At 35.9% G+C, this 17,192-nt stretch overlaps 1 protein-coding gene across 1 annotated transcript; it reads left to right on the plus strand.

Annotated features, from left to right (window-relative positions):
* The first annotated feature begins 1,548 nt into the window (after positions 1–1,548).
* LOC127434433 (progranulin-like) lies at positions 1,549–17,172 on the plus strand. The gene is made up of 10 exons (XM_051687189.1): positions 1,549–1,663; positions 2,640–2,722; positions 5,425–5,568; positions 6,470–6,592; positions 6,684–6,782; positions 9,548–9,784; positions 10,788–11,066; positions 13,293–13,541; positions 13,752–13,985; positions 15,829–17,172. Exons 2-10 carry the CDS (start codon positions 2,720–2,722, stop codon positions 15,940–15,942), a joined length of 1,482 nt encoding a protein of 493 aa, XP_051543149.1. The 5' UTR covers positions 1,549–1,663; positions 2,640–2,719; the 3' UTR covers positions 15,943–17,172.
* Positions 17,173–17,192: the final 20 nt, after the last annotated feature.

Genomic DNA, 17,192 nt, shown 5'->3' on the forward strand with positions numbered 1-17,192 from the left:
CTGTCTGTCTGTCTATCTATAATCTATCTATCTGCCTGTCTGTCTATAATCTATATGTCTGTTTGTCTGTAATCTATCTATCTATCTATCTATCTATCTATCTATCTATCTATCTATCTGTCTATCTATTTATCTATCTATAATCTGTCTGTCTGTCTATCTATCTATAATCTGTCTGTCTGTCTGTAATCTATATGTCTGTAATCTATCTATCTATCCATTTATCTATCTATAATCTGTCTGTCTGTCTGTCTGTCTGTCTATCTATAATCTATCTGTCTGTCTGTCTATCTATAATCTGTCTGTCTGTCTGTAATCTATCTATCTATCTATCTATCTATCTATCTATCATCTGTCTGTCTGTCTATCTATCTATAATCTATCTGTCTGTCTGTCTGTAATCTATCTATCTATCTATCTATCATCTGTCTGTCTGTCTATCTATCTATCATCTGTCTGTCTGTCTATCTATAATCTATCTATCTGCCTGTCTGTCTATCTATAATATATCTATCTGCCTGTCTGTCTGTCTATAATCTATCTATCTGTCTATCTATAATCTGTCTGTCTGTCTATCTATAATCTATCTATCTGCCTGTCTGTCTATCTATAATCTATCTATCTGTCTGTCTATCTATAATCTATCTGTCTGTCTGTCTATCTATAATCTATCTATCTGCCTGTCTGTCTATCTATCTATCTATCTATTTATCTATCTATCTGTCTATCTATAATCTGTCTGTCTGTCTATCTATAATCTATCTATCTGTCTGTCTGTCTATCTATAATCTATCTGTCTGTCTGTCTGTCTATCTATAATCTGTCTGTCTGTCTGTAATCTATCTATCTATCTATCTATCTATCTATCATCTGTCTGTCTGTCTATCTATAATCTATCTATCTGCCTGTCTGTCTATCTATAATATATCTGTCTGTCTGTCTATAATCTGTCTGTCTGTCTATCTATCTATCTATCTATCTATCTATCTATCTATCTATCTATCTATCTATCTGTCTGTCTGTCTATCTATAATCTATCTATCTGCCTGTCTGTCTATCTATAATATATCTGTCTGTCTGTCTATAATCTGTCTGTCTGTCTATCTATCTATCTATCTATCTATCTATCTATCTATCTGTCTGTCTGTCTATCTGTCTGTCTGTTTGTCTGTCTATCTATCTATCTATCTGTCTGTCTGTCTGTCTGTCTGTCTGTTTGTCTGTCTATCTATAGATATCTAACTATATTTTTTACATTTTTGGGTTGAACTATAACATCCGAACTCCAATACTAAATAATAAAATAATAATAAAAACTGAACGAACTTATATATTCATATATTCATAATATTATTATTCAGTTTTTATTATCTGGTACCTTTTTATTTATTGTACTTCCTATTTTCTTTTGTTGTTGTTTTTCATTATACAAACAATGTAAAGTCTGTTGTTTTTATTTGCTGTAGTTCATGTTAATATAATAAGAAACAACAACAACAACAACAACAACAACCCCTGACCCCTCTGAGTGTCATATGACAACGCTGCAATCACGTGATAACTTGACATAAATCTACTCAAACTCAGCAGAGATTCTCACTGAAACCGAAGCACAGTTATCACCTAGTTTTAAAACGACTTTTCACCTGGCTTGTAAAATACGGTAAGGTTACTAAAAGCTTTCTCTTTGTGTTGATGTCGTGATGTTTTATAGTGAAGTAAGTTTTTGTTTGAGGTTTATTGCGGCTGAGCCCACGCTCTTCCGATGGAAACAAGAAAAAACTGATTCAGTGTATCAGCAGTTCTTGTGACAGTGTAACGGAGAATGATACATTTGTTTCAATTACTAATAAAATTGGAACAAACTAACGCCTTCCTTACTGTAACTTCCAACATATACTGGTTCTACCAAAACGAATGAAAGCTGTAGATGTAAGGAAGACATTGTTAATAATATAATGAAGTACATTTAGGTATTTTCGTCGATTTAAAACTTAAATACCCAAACAATGATATTATTTATTTATTTATTTATTTTTAATAAACAAAGGCTCCAAAAAATCACGTTATGCTGGTTACCTAGGTCATTGATAATTTATTGTTATCAATGGTCTGAGATGAGATTAGTGTCTGATAAGCATAATTCGAGAGAAAAAAAGTAGTCCTGCATTAATTTGACCCCAAAGTGCGAGTTGAAATTTGTCCCTTACAAAATACCCTGAGGATATCAGATGACATAGCCTACCATGGTGCTGAATGATAACCGTATACTGTACATGTACCATGGTATTTACACTGTACTTCAATGAATACAATGGTACGTGTCAAAAACATGCCTGTTTTTTGATTGTGGTGTCATAGTAGTAAATGTCTAAACAATAGTCCTTATTAAATGCATTGATCCCATTTTCAATATAAAGTGGATTTCCTTACATTTTCTTGCAGATGAAAACAGATTGTGAATCTGTGATAGTTTGATGTTGTGTGTTACATTCAGAGTGGGAACTGAAGCTTCAGATATGGGTCATTCAACACCACAGTGATTATAACCACACAACAAGTCAATTAAAACAAAGTTGTGTCAAACCCAGTATAAACGTATGGGGTTTAGCTACTTATTTTTTGTGTTTTTGTTTTAGGGCAAGAAAGGAGGCGTTCATTGGTGAACATCTGACATTGTAAAGCGCATTAGTTTTGTGGAACTGCAATTATACACACAATGGTGAGTATTTTATTTCTTTATTAGGTCAGAAGAAGAAACATATCATAAACAATATCACCAAAAATTCCAATAAGACTTAACTCCGATAACATACATACAAATAAACAACATCAGATTACAAAATATATATGATTCTTAGACCACTAACCATACAAGTTTTCTTTCAACCCAAAAAATAAAAAAATAATTAAATTAAAACACACACTACACACACACACACACACACACACACACACACACACACACACACTTAAGCTTTAGAGTAAAGGCACAACAAGGCTTACAATATACATCATTTATTTTAAATAAGTAATTTAAATGTTATGTTACTGTGGAAAGACCCAAAATAGACCAAAAGACAAATCACCAAAGTACAAGGTTGAGTATTTTGAATGGTGATTTATAGTTGTCACAGTCTTTCTAACACTATGGTACAAATGCTGCTGCAAACAAAAGATGTAATCCAGCAGTCTTCTTGTCACTATTTTTAATGAGTCTAAAGTCTGCTTCTGCAATACACCGGTTACTTACAAGCAGTAAAGTAATTATTGTATAAAGCTGTATTGACATGAAAATGTCATAAGACTCCAGCATTGTGTTTATAATTGTTGAAGAGCTCTCTATTAGTCATGCTTCCTTAAGACACAGTGGACAATGTGTGTCTATATGGAACTGTTGTTCGAATGTTGCGGTCAATTTTTATCTCTCAGACAACTGACTAAGACACTTTGAAATGTGGAATGTTTTCAATGAATGGAAAACAAAATCCAGTTTTCTTTCCAGTGAATTCTAGCAGACATTTATTAACCCTTGTGTGACCTTAGGGACATTTTTGTCTTTTTCATTTTTGTTTTTTCAGTCATTTCGGCTGTGTTAATGCCAACGGCATACATTTATTACATCTATAATACACTGTGTAAACAAAATAGTTACACTCAGGACCTTCAGTACAAAAATGTCCCCATTAAAACTGCAGTATTTGATCACAGTGCCATTAAAGCATATAATCTTGAATTCTATGATATTATTCTTCATTCCGGAACACTGGCTTCAGTATTTACATTTGTAATATTTTCCACCAGATGGCGCCATTTTTCTCATGTTTAGCCTATGGAGCAAATACATGCTTTTCCTATTTTATGTTTGCTGTATTATAGAGCACTGCAGGCCAATTGTATAAATGATGCAGCTAAAATTGTGTGGATGTGTTGGTATGGATGTCAGAGTGTGTTTTGTATGTGTGTATTGAGAAATGTGTGTGTGTGTTTGAAAAAATAACAGTGGTATTATGTAAACAAATGAAATTGAATGAATATTTGGTAGTTATGATCAGGACTGATGTTGGTTAAAAAAATCTAAGGCAGTGAAAGAGGAAAATAATGTTAATATATAATATTTTTATGGCAGTTTTATGACGCAGACATTTTTGTCCTCTAAGGCCCTGAGTGTGAGGGTTTTTATTTTTTTATCTGACACAGCACAAAAAATAATAATGCATCAAAATCAATGTTGTTGCTAATCATTGACGTATCCCAGACTGTGATAATCCCCCCCCCCCCCCCCAAAAAAAAATTCCCCTTAGCATTTAGTATATGGAAAATAATTATTTTTTAATTTTTTTTATAAAAAAACAACTGGAATTCTATTAAAAAAAAAAAAAATCCCATTTATAGGGTTAAAATCATGAAAATGAATATTTGGTAGTTATGATCAGGACTGATGTTGGTTAAAAAAAATTAACTCATTGAAAGTGGAAAATAATATTAATATATAATATTATTATGGCAGTGTTTTGACACTGACATTTTCGTCCCCTAAGGACCTCTGAGTAACTTTTTTACTTTTCATTGACACACAAGGGTTAATAACCTGCATATATCAAAATTCATTTCTGTGAAATTTATTATAGGGTGCCGAGTCAACCAGAGGTCTTAATTTTGTTTTTGGTAGTTTTTTTTTTTTATTTTACTGGTGAAAGATAATCATGAACATAAATACAAAAATGTAGATTTTGACATTGTTTTATGTAAAAAAATAAAGGCATATTTACTAGTTTCAGAATTATTTGTACTTCAGAGCTTTGTTTTGTTGGACAAGAAAAAATTGCTTCATACATGTGACCGACATATAGTTTTTGTCCATTGAAAATGGGCAAAATTTAATAATTTATGGATTGAGCCATATTGAGAGCCCCATATCTTTGAGATTTAACTATATAGGGCCTTAAAAAATTAAGATGCAAAAAGGAGAGTCTTTCCTGAACCAGAATCTAAAAGAATATTAAGATATTCTGAATACTTCTGGAGTTAAAGGCACTCTAAATTTAGAAAAACAACTTAAAAAAGACCCCGCCCCCATATGACTCAGATTGTCATATAATGCAACAAGGGGTGTTAAAGTCAACCAATTCTAGATAAGAAAGTATTTTAACAGAAAAATGTTTTTTTGAAAACAACCTGAAAAAAATACATCACTTTCAATTATATGTGGCCTAGATTACAAATGTTACAAATTGATCTTGAAAGTTTGTTTGCTTTTGTGACAAGCGATCTGTGGTTCATGTTGCTGTTGCTTTTGCATTTTAACTGCTTTAAATTAGAGGCTTTTGTCTTTTAAATGGTTTTAAAGCAATAAAACATTTTAAAGACAAGCAATAATGGTCAGTTTTCACCCATTTTCTCTCTCTCTTCCTGTCTTGTCAGTTGCGTACGGTTGTCGTAGCATTACTGTGTGTGTTTCTGAACGAATGCAGTGCTTTGATATGTCCTGATGGGGGAATGTGTGAAGATGGAAACACCTGTTGCCAAATGCCATCAGGAGGGTACGGCTGCTGCCCACTTCCAAACGTAAGATTGTGTTTAAGATATGTGTGTATAATGGAGTTCCATGCTTGTCCTTTTGTCTTTTGTTTTTTTGCAAGTGGCAAGTTGCAACATTTGTGTCAGTGAGCAAAAGGTAAATTTCTATTAATGCTATTCTATTAAACAGAATAGTTCACCAAAAAATTCAAATTCTGTTAACAACCATCATGTTGCTACCAAAGCCAAGGGCCATTTTTTTAGCCATAAGTGGTATAAGCAGGCGCTTGGGGCCCACGAGTGACCAAGGGTCCTTGCAAAGCAAGGTTTTATTTTATACATATATAATGTGGGGGGCCTAGAATTTTTGGGTGAACTACTGTAAATGTAAACTTTACATTTTTATTGGCTGATTTAAAAGTGCTTTCAGTATTTTTTCCCCCTCATTTTACACCTGAATAAATATTACTTTTGACAAATATGTTTAAAATGGCAAACAATCACTCGAGATAAAGACTCCAGTCATATCAGTAACCTAATAAAAGCTTATATTTATACAGTGAGTTGGTCTCTTCATGGGATGTTCCGACATGTTGAAATCAAATGACCAGCCCAGTACTTTATCTGTAATGTGCTCCTTTAAAAGGATAGTTCACCCAAAAATGAAAAATGTCATTTACCCAACCTAATGGAACACAAAAGGAGTGCTTACAGTCTCAGTCACCATTCAGTTTTATTGGGTCTTTTTTCCATAAAATGAAAGTCAACGGTGTCCGAGGCTAACATTCTGCCAGACATCTTTTTTTTGTGTGTTTTACAAAAGAAAGTAATACAGGTTTTTAACAACATGAGGGTGAGTAAAAATAATAGAAATTAAAATTGTTGTAGACCAATAAACAATATGTGCACATTAAATGTATTGGCTCTTTGTTTGTGTGCACATTTGCAGGCAGAATGCTGTTCAGATCACTTGCATTGCTGTTTTGAAGGCACTCTGTGTGACTTGGAACATTCTAAGTGTGTGAACAAAACACATGTATTAGACTGGGTGGAAAGAGTCGCCATAACGCAGGTAACATGCACACCCAAACACCAGCAAATCAGGATAAGCCATTCTCAAATAATCTGTGTTGAAATAGTTATTTTTCTCCTTTTGTTTCCAGCAAGCTGTGGTTTGTCCGGATCAAGTGTCTGAGTGTCGCAACGACACCACCTGCTGTCAGATGCCTGATGGGAGCTGGGGCTGCTGTCCTATGAAAAATGTAAAGCACTTGTTCATTCATATTTTTGTGTTGGAATGCTGTTACACTATGTATGTTTGGCTAAACTAATGGCGTGAAGTTTGGTCCTCATTGCAGCTTTTTCTGGTCAAGAACCACCCAATTAGACAATAAGAGACTGTGTAACATGTCTAACTACAGTTTGTTTTGTTTTATGTACTGTTTAGAGGCGGGTTTATCTGAGATACATAGTAGACCATGATAATAGAATGCTGAGGAAAACATTTATTCAGGGTTCCCACTTGTCCTGGAAAACATGGAATTTTTAAATTCAGTTCTCTAGTCATGGAAAAGTCATTAAAAACGACTGAATTTTTTTTTTTTTTTTTTTTTTGAAAACTCATTCACGCCCTGGGTTGGTAGTGTGGTGATTCGGCTATAATACCTCGATGTGAATTAATATTCAATAATTCAGCAATCGTAGTCAGCTTAGGCAGCGGTCTCCATTTGTAGTATGCGGAAAACACGGGCAGAATCTAGTAATAAAAATGGCATTAGCTTTTTTTTTTATTTATTTATTTATTTTTTTTTATGGCATTAGAAAAATAAAATGTGGAAAATGTGTATAGACTTGTTGTCAGAATTTTTAGTAGTAAGTACAAATAATTTTTATAGAAATATATCAACAGAAAACAAAACTGAAAATACAGTTCTGGGTGTGGTTCTGGGTAAAGGAATATTCTGTGTTTAATACAAGTTAAGCTCAATCGAAAGCAATTGTGGAATAATGTTGATTAAAACAAAAATGTATTTCAAATTATTTGTCCCTCGTTTTCTTAAAAAAAGAAAGCAAACATTTTACAATGGAAGTGCATGGAGCTAAGCTGTAAACATTAAAATGCCCACTGTTTCAAAATTATAGCCACAAGACGTAAACAATATGCATGTTAACATGATTTTAGTGCAATAAATTCACTTACTAACCATTTCTGTGTAAAGTTATATGCAGTTTTACAACTTTGTTGCCATGTCGAGGTAACATGGTAAACCTTAAACCTTATAACGACAATTTAAAAAAATGTTACAGCTCAAATAATACACAAGTTTTATCAGAAGAATTAATGTAAGCGCTTTTATAAAATTATAAGCGTCACATTTCTGCCTTAGAAAATTGACCCCATTTACTTCTGTTTTAAGTGCCACTGTAACCTTTTATTTATTTATTTTTTAGAAAAGGAGGGACGAGTCGAAATAATTTTTTGTGGTAATCAACATTATGCCACAAATGCTGTCGATTGAGCTTAACTTGTATTGAACTAGGAATATTACTTTAGGCACTTACTAGCAACTTAAAACAAAAATATTTCCTTCAAATCTTTCATTTTTCAATAAAGATTTGATGCTACTGACCTGGCAAACTACTGGCAAAATCCAGTGATTGGTTCTTTCTCAAAAGCGCTCGTTGTGTCAACCCTGTACCATGTAAACACATTTGTTTTCAAGGCGTACTCCCGGAAATTGCATGAAGTCAGCCAATCAGATTAGAGTTTGCCAGATTAAGAAAGTGCTTTCCAGTTTTGTGTGCTATACACATCAAACAAACAGTCCATGAGTGTGTTGTCTGAGACTGCACTGTAAATGGTAAATATTTTTTATTTATTTTTTTTTTTTTTTATTCCTTAAAAAGACATGTGCATAAAATATGATGGAAACAATTTAATAATAATTAAAAAAATTGTTTTTTAAAGTGGCTTCCCTAGTGGCTACAACTTCCTTTTTCATTTCTGTTTTCATCATGGATGTGATGATTATTATCATTTTTATTTTTAACACATGGAATGAAAAAACTGCTTTATTCACAAATTTTCACATAAATTAAATTCGCAACTTAGATGGAAATACAATACAAATTAGTAGTTGGATCAGTATGAGTTTTTGAAAGGCAGATATTTAGGGGACGTTCAGACCAAACATGTTCTTGCACTAAAAAAGCTAAAAGCTAAAAAGTAGAACCACCCCCACCCCCACCTATTGTTTCCAAGTGTTTTTTTTTTGTTTTTTTTTTTTAATTTTAAGGGATGTCCAGATACGGATTCTGGTATCGGAATCGGGTCCGATACCACGCTTGTGCTTGTAATCGTGCTAGTAAAAACGGTCCGATACCAAAAACCAACACCATCTGACATACGAATGTTTCCTAAACATTCAGCACTCAAATTTAAATCATGTTATTATTAACTGCAATGGCTGCGATTTAATGAGATAAATGTTAAGTTTGCAAGTGCTGCTCATTTCAAATGTGAGTGCTTGTGAAAGTGTGGAGCAGACAGCGGGTGCTCATAACTTTTAGAGCTCCTTAATACACCAACATAAGCATTTCGCTCTCTGTTTGTAGCAAATGACAGCGAGCAGAGCGCTAATTCGCTTTGAAGCGCGAGGCACATACAGACTACATTTATGTAATTGAATAGCAGCCTTTTGCGGTTTAATAATCACATTGGGTCACATGTAGCGACCTTTTCCAGGAGTGAGAAGCTACCGTCAAAAACACAGAAATGGAAAGGGCTTCACTCCAAAATAAAAGCTTCCACCAAACTTTGAACATACAGTGTGGACTGATGGTTGAAGACGTCCATCCACGTCTATGTCTAACAGCACAGACAGATGCAAAAATACATTTGGTATAAACAGCCCCTTAAACTTTACTTATTGTACCCTAACCCCCCTCATGAAATGAATGAAGTCAGTTTTGGTCAGGATCAATGAGTTGTTTTGGGATATTGTTAATTGTTATATTCTATTTCTAGGCAGTTTGTTGTGAAGACCATCTCCACTGCTGCCCCCATGATACTGTGTGTAATCTGGCTGCCAGTACTTGCGACAGGGCCAGCTATCATGGTCCCCGTTTTTCTGTGCCTTTGTTGCGGAAGATCACTGCAGTGACCCTGCCATCACAGAATCAAAACTGCGATGACACATCACTCTGCCCAACCGGGGCAACCTGTTGCAAACAAAACACAGGAGCATGCTGCCCTCTGCCACAGGTACATACTGGTGTACATTTGCCAACTTTTTCCTCTTTATCCTAGGAATACAAATGCGCACACAGGATTGCACTTGTACTCGTCTCACAGAGATGACTTTTGACTATCAGCATAAAGACTGGTCCGCTTTACAGCTTATTTTGTCCAAGAACCACCCACTTGGATAGGAAGAAGCCTTATGAATGACATGTAAAATGTCCAACTACAGTTTATTTCATGTAATCGAGGATACCACAATAGTAGACAGAGTAATGAAGTTGCAACTTGTTGGACTGGAGAATTTCTGTCCGTCATTAAGTAATGAGTATCGATTATTTCTCGGGCGTAAATCTGAAAACATGTTGAAAGTTGTGCTCGAGGATACCTAGTTTACTTACTATTAACCACCTAGAACTAAATTCTGAATACCTTTTAAAGATTCTATGCCATGAACCACTAAAAATTTGGCAATCATAATAGCAGCCTCGAAATTTGCAAAAATTACTTTGTTTCCAAGCGGACTGCTAAAAATCTTTGCACCCAGACTCCTGGAAATTGATTAAAGCCAGCCAATCAGATTAGAGATTGCTATTTTGAGCAGACTTTTCCTTTTTTTAATTCATTATGCATTGGATTATTCATGAATGGTATTTGGATTACCATCTTAAAATTAAAAACTGATAACTTCAAATCCTGTCTTGACGAGTTGTTCAGAAGTACACTTTTTTTTTTTTTATAGTGATGCTCAACACAAACTTCATAAAGATATTGTTACAAAAAAGACAGCTTACCTACTGGTTTGTCATCCGCCTGAGAGTTGACAACCTTCCATGATGTCCTCCTCAACAATTTTTTTTTTTTTTAAATGACGCTGCATATAGTGTAAAAGAAGGCTTCGTTTGCCTAGGGTGCTTTAGTTTGTTCATGAGAAATAAGTTAGGCTTCTTCCATTATACGAATGAGACTTGAGACTACACATGTACTGCTGATTCATGTTATACATGTATGTATTCTCTACCTTCAGGCTGTGTGCTGTGATGATCAGGAGCACTGCTGTCCACAGAACTACAAGTGTGACTTGACTCACAAAACCTGTGTTCGTCCTGGCTTTCCCAGCATGCCCTGGTTGAAGAAGCAGCCTGTGCTGAGCGTGACACAACAGTCTGAACTAAATGCTGTATCTCCAGCGCTGGCTGGTCCAGTACATAGGCACATGTGTGACGATCACACTAGCTGTCCCGGAGACGATACCTGCTGCTATATGAACAAACTCAGCAAGTGGGGCTGCTGTCCCCTGCCAAAGGTTAGACATAAAATGATTAATTCATAGACGCACAGAACGGAGAAATACAGACTAAACTTTTCATCTGCAAATCATCTACATGTATCCAAACCCTAGTGAGCTGCCTTGCTGTTTACCATCAACTCCTGGTTATTCTTATCCCATGCATATTGACATGCTGGTTAAAGGCCAATGAATCTGCACTGTCCAGCCTGTGAGCTCTTTACACAGTTGAAGAACTTGAGAAACAGCGATAGTTAAAGTGGATGTTGGTCAATGAGAAACGGCAGAAAATGTAAGACGTGCTTTACAACTTCAGATAATGCTGGCTGTCGTGTTTGGACTGATGCATGTCAAGCATGTTATGCTGTCGAGTAATTAATTACCCATGTAAATTTAAAAGTTACACAAGCACATAATTTTGTGAATGGGGGGGGGGATTGTATTGAGCCCCACGCTTCAGAAAGTTTTTTCTGGAGGGACACATAAAATTACATAATGTAAACGGATTGTCCATATTTTTAATTCAAGAGTGTAATTTAGGATTACAGACTCGCTAATGTCACCAGTTCTGTTGTATTTTGCCAGATATTCCAATCAATTTCTTCTAATAATCCCAGATACAGTATATAATCATGTTTATTATTCCCTGCATAATTAATCAGCACAGCTAAATACATTTTCTGATGGGTCAGTTGTGTGTGACAGCAGTGTGTAAATGCATTAGACACACTCTCTGCGATTTATGAAGACATCGCTTATCCCGTGCAAAACGACGGTAAACATTAGACGTCCCCAGTAATCCATTAATAATTACATTACTGACAAATGTCCAGGACACTAATCCCATCCAAATAGGACTTTAGTAGGCTAATGACTCAATACATTTCATTCTTATAGAGTTTGACGCTAGCATGTTGCTAAGCTAAAGATTTAATACATTTCATTACAAAAAAGTTTGACACTAACATGCTATTAAGTGAATGACTCAATATGATTGATTCCAATAGAATTTGATGCTAGCATGTTTCTAAGCTAAGCTATCTGTACAATTGATTCCAATAGAGTTGATGCTAGCATGTTACTAAGCTAATTGCCCAATACATTTAATTCCAAGAGTTTGTTGCTAACATGTTACTAAGCTAATGACTCAATGCAGTTTTCTTTCAATAGAGTTTGATGTTAATGTTACCAAGCTCAATAGTTGGTTCAAAATGACTTTGACGCTATGTTAAGCTGATGACTCCGTTAATATCAGTTAATTCAAAAAAAGTTTGCCACTTTTTGTTTCAATATAGTATTATTCCAGTAGAGTTTGATGTTAGCATGTTACTAAGTTACAGTAATAACTCAATATGAATGTGATGCTAGCATGTTACTCATGCAGCTAATGACTCGATACGCTAATAAGTGCAAGACATCCACAGCTAAACACATATTCATTGAAACTGAATTTTCAGTTAGAGTTTTCTATCAATAACTGTTGGTACTGAATTAAATAAAATTCTTTATTATTGTTATTTTCCTTGATTCCATCTGCATCTTGGATGAAAATTATCACTGTGCTTGTCATAGTGTATTCTGCAATTTCCTTGTCTGTGAAGGATACATGCGATGCTGCCTTAGATTTTGTCCAAAACAAAGTATCTTTAAAAGCAGCATAATTGGGGCCTGGGTAGCTCAGTGGTAAAAGACGCTGGCTACCACCCCTGGAGTTCGCTAGTTCGAATCCCAGGGCATGCTGAGTGATTCCAGCCAGGTCTCCTAAGCAACCAAATTGGCCCGGTTGCTAGGGAGGGTAGAGTCACATGGGGTAACCTCCTCGTGGTCGCTATAATGTGGTTCGTTCTCGGTGGGGCGCGTGGTGAGTTGAGCGCGGATGCCGTGGTGGATGGCGTGAAGCCTCCAAACACGCTATTTCTCCGTGGCAATGCGCTCAGCAAGCCACGTGATAAGATGCGTGGGTAGATGGTCTCAGACGTTGAGGCAACTGGGATTCATCCTCCGCCACCCGGATTGAGGCGAATCTCTACACAACCACAAGGACTTAAAAGCGCACTGGGAATTGGGCATTCCAAATTGGGTGAAAAAAAAAAAGCTGCATAATTTTGCTGCCAACTCTTTACATTGGGAGCATATCTATGATGCCTAAAAATGTTGGCTAGATAGAACACTCACTAGAGTTTGGAGCAGAGCCATAGAATTCACTTCTAGAATTAAATAAGAATTAGTGTCTTTTCTTTAAAGGCGGTGTGCTGTGAGGACAGTGGTCACTGTTGTCCGAGTGGTTACAAGTGTAATGAGAAGAAAACATCATGCACTAAAGCCTACCATGAGATCCCCTGGTACAGGAAACAGGAAGCAAGGATCACTGAGAGGTCAGGGGTGTCATCTGGTGTCAAAGATGTGAAGTGTGATTCTACAACAAGTTGTGCGTCTGGATCTACCTGCTGTAAATTACCCACAGGGGAGTGGGGATGCTGCCCTCTTGTTGAGGTTCCTGTGATTTCCTTGATTCTATAGCTACTTTTACACACACAAAACCTGTAAAATTGTCGGCATGTGTGTGTTTTGTTCCTCTCTGACTTGGAATTTTGTTTGTTTTGAGTACTGTAAGGGCCTCTGTATTTGTGTTTTGTATTTGTTTGCAGCCTCAGAATGAGCAAGTGTGTACTCTTCACTGATTGGTTGAAATTCTCTCTGCAGGCTGTGTGTTGTAACGATCATGAGCACTGCTGTCCGCAGGGCTACACCTGCAACCTTGAGTTTGGAACCTGCATTAAACCCTCAGATGTGCACACTATCCCTCTGATACAAATACATAGACAATTCAAAATGCAGTCAGAAGAGGTGGTGTGTGACGCAACAACACGCTGCTCTATCGCACAGACCTGCTGTAGAATATCAGACTCCACATGGGCCTGCTGTCCATATAAAGAGGTATCACACCTGACATAAATCAACAATGCCATGAACTTCTGAATTTCTCTAAATCTGTAGTGGTATTGCTCAAGTTCAAAGGAATTTTCCTGGTTCAGTACAAGTCCAAGACAGTAAATATAGCTGCAAGCAGCAATGACTGGCCCAAGCACCATGGGTCCATTTCCACCCGGTGGCTTTCGGAAAACAATGCATGATGGATGCATGCATTTGGTTGAATAAACAAGAAAGACACCATGTCTTACCTTCTGCTCAGAAATAATGGTTAACAACTTTGTGTGTGGCAAATGAAATGTATGTGTAATTATAGCAAGTTTTGGAATACCCTTGAACATCTATTGTTGCCAGCTGGAGGCCCTATGACCATGACCCACCATAGCAGCCATATCAACCTGCAACTCTTGCCTGGTTGCCCACTATAGTTAAGCTGGGTTGAGCCTGGCCAGGATGGGAGCCATCCTGGGGAAAACTATGGTTGCTGCTGGAAGAGGTATTAGGGAGGCCAGCAGGGGGTGCTCACCCTGTGGTATGTGTAAGTTCTAATGCCCCAGTATAGTGACAGGGACACTATACCGTAAAAAGGCATGTCTTTCGGATGAGATGTTAATGACCAACTCTGTGGTCATTAAAAATCCCAGGACACTCCTCATAAAGAGTAGGGGTGTAACCCTGGTGTCCTGGCCAATTTCCCCCATTGGCCCTTGTCTGTCATGGCCTCCTAATAATCCCCATCCATGAATTGGCTCTATAACTCTACTCTCTCCTCTCCACCATAGCTGGTGTGTGGTGAGCGTACTGGCACACTATGGCTGCCGTCGCATCATCCAGGTGGATGCTGCACACTGGTGGTGGTTGAGGAGACTCCTCCTATACTATGTAAAGCGCATTGAGTGCCTAGAAAAGCACTATATAAATGTAAGGAAGTATTATTATAGCCTACCTTCATGTCTTAATCGTTATTAATCATATGGCTGAGTTTGTCGAATACACAACAACATCATGTAATTTGATCTGTTGCCATGACAACACTTCAAGATATCAATAATCCCTTCACAGTTTTACATCAGCTGAGTCTTGACATTATTGTTAACAATTTTAAAGCGATTTGGGTAAATGTAAAAGGACTATTTTAAAGTCTGTTGTAGGTGCCACACTTCCTGCTGCCAGGTGATGGTGCTATAACCATGACCCACAAAAGCCACATCCATGTTATCAGCCCCCAAGACCAAACATACAGCTCAAGGAGCCTAGGAGGAGTATTTAAAAGCTTAGTTTTAAAATGGACCCTTTTTTATGTTCTCTGGGTTTGGAACATGAAAGTAAACTACAGTGTGGAAAACTGCTATAGTGGTGAATGGGAGATCACAGCAAATATTATTTTTGCATTCTCATTTGCTCCATCAACTAAAGAAAAAAATCCATTATTACATTTCTACGACTTTCCAAAAAAGGAAAAAATGTACAAAAGAAAATGTATTGACACTCACTCAGCAGATGCATTTGAAATCCCATCACAGGTGTTGGTGACTAGTTTGATGATGATGATGATGATAAGTTATGCCAGGGTAATATTACAAAGAATAATGTAGTAAATATAATAAAAATAAATAAATAAATAAAAGTTCGCTAGATTTACGTTGCTAAATAAACATGAAAATTACTGTATCATTAGTCTGAAAATGGTCCATTTATTTTTTTAAGTAAATGACAGCATGCCCAGCGATGCTGTTGAGCTTAACTTGTATTGAGCCTGGAACATTCCCTTTTAATAAAATACATTTATACTAAAATATGCAAACATTAAAAATCTTTTTTTTTTTTTTTTTTTTTTTTTTTTTTGTAGGCAGTATGCTGCAACGATATGAAGCACTGTTGCCCTATGGGATACAAATGTGACCCAAAAGTGAAAGGTTGCACTAAAGAATCCTCACTTACTTGGTGGGAGAATTCTCTTTAAGTGAAAAATTCAAGCTGAAAACACAAAAACAGTCATGTCCACCCACCATTGACTGACACTGAACCACATATACATACAAGTTGCGTACGTGCACACACAAACCCAAACATGTTTCATGCAACATTGTCTTTTAAGATGCCCGCTTTGGGATAAGGGACTAAGGATCTAGTTTCTTTTTAAATATTTAGTTTTTACTGAAATATAAATGTATAGAAACTTATTTTAAAGCATAATACACTGGAAAAAAACAGTTTTGTTTTTTAGACTCTGATTGAAATCAATTCTGTTGTAATGAAACTGACAACAAAACTACAGCACATTTTTAATGTTTACAATTCACTATAAAGACTCAGCCCACTTTTAGTTCTGCAAGTTTCCTAAACTTTGCGTGAGAAATCCAGAGTACTGACTACAGAATCATTAAAAGCAGAACCAGAACAAGAATTGATTATTTGAGGCTGACATTCTCAAAAATCCCCAAGAAAGGTTGGTCTGATTGTTGTTCAAAGTAGCTCATTAGAATGAAATGTAATTTGGGTAATTGGTATTTGAATTTAATCATGATGTTTTAGTAGGATGTTGATTTAATGTATTAGAACATATTGCTGAATGCCTTTTAAATTACCATGCCATTACTAAATTCTGCCAAGATTTTAAAACCAAATATCGCAATAAGTGAGAAAAGCGACTGTAATTCAAAACTGAATGTATAACCAGTGAATTGAACCTAATGCTGTAAGCATTTTTTTTAAGCTAATCGGAAATGTCAGAAACCAAGGTCAGAACCTTGGTGGTTTTAAAGTCTGATTGCGAAAAGATTTAGTTTAAAAATAACAGCTACCGCATTTGAGCCGTTACAAAATTGGAAGTGATTTAACCATTTCAGTTCTGTCATTCTTGGTTAAAGCCTCTTGTTGTATTTAACGTTTTAATTAAGTAAAATTACCTGCTTTTCAATTTGCAATTAGTGAAGTCAGAAGCACTCAAATGTGTTTTGAAAGATTTATCAATATCTGAAAAAGTGTTTAAGGGGAATTGCAAGTGTCATTCTCAATATGTACTACAACTGCTTACTTTGTGTTTTTTTTTTTTTTCTCATTTATTTTTTTGTCTGATTTGTATCTATTTTTTAATTTACCGAAGGATCAAGTAAATCTAAATGTTGACTTGTGGTACAATGATGTCATATTGATAATTATACCAGCAAAACATTGAAATTAAATACTTTAAAATAAAAAAATCACACTGAC

This window comes from Myxocyprinus asiaticus, chromosome 44 (assembly GCF_019703515.2).
Source record: "Myxocyprinus asiaticus isolate MX2 ecotype Aquarium Trade chromosome 44, UBuf_Myxa_2, whole genome shotgun sequence".
Lineage (NCBI taxonomy): Eukaryota > Metazoa > Chordata > Actinopteri > Cypriniformes > Catostomidae > Myxocyprinus > Myxocyprinus asiaticus.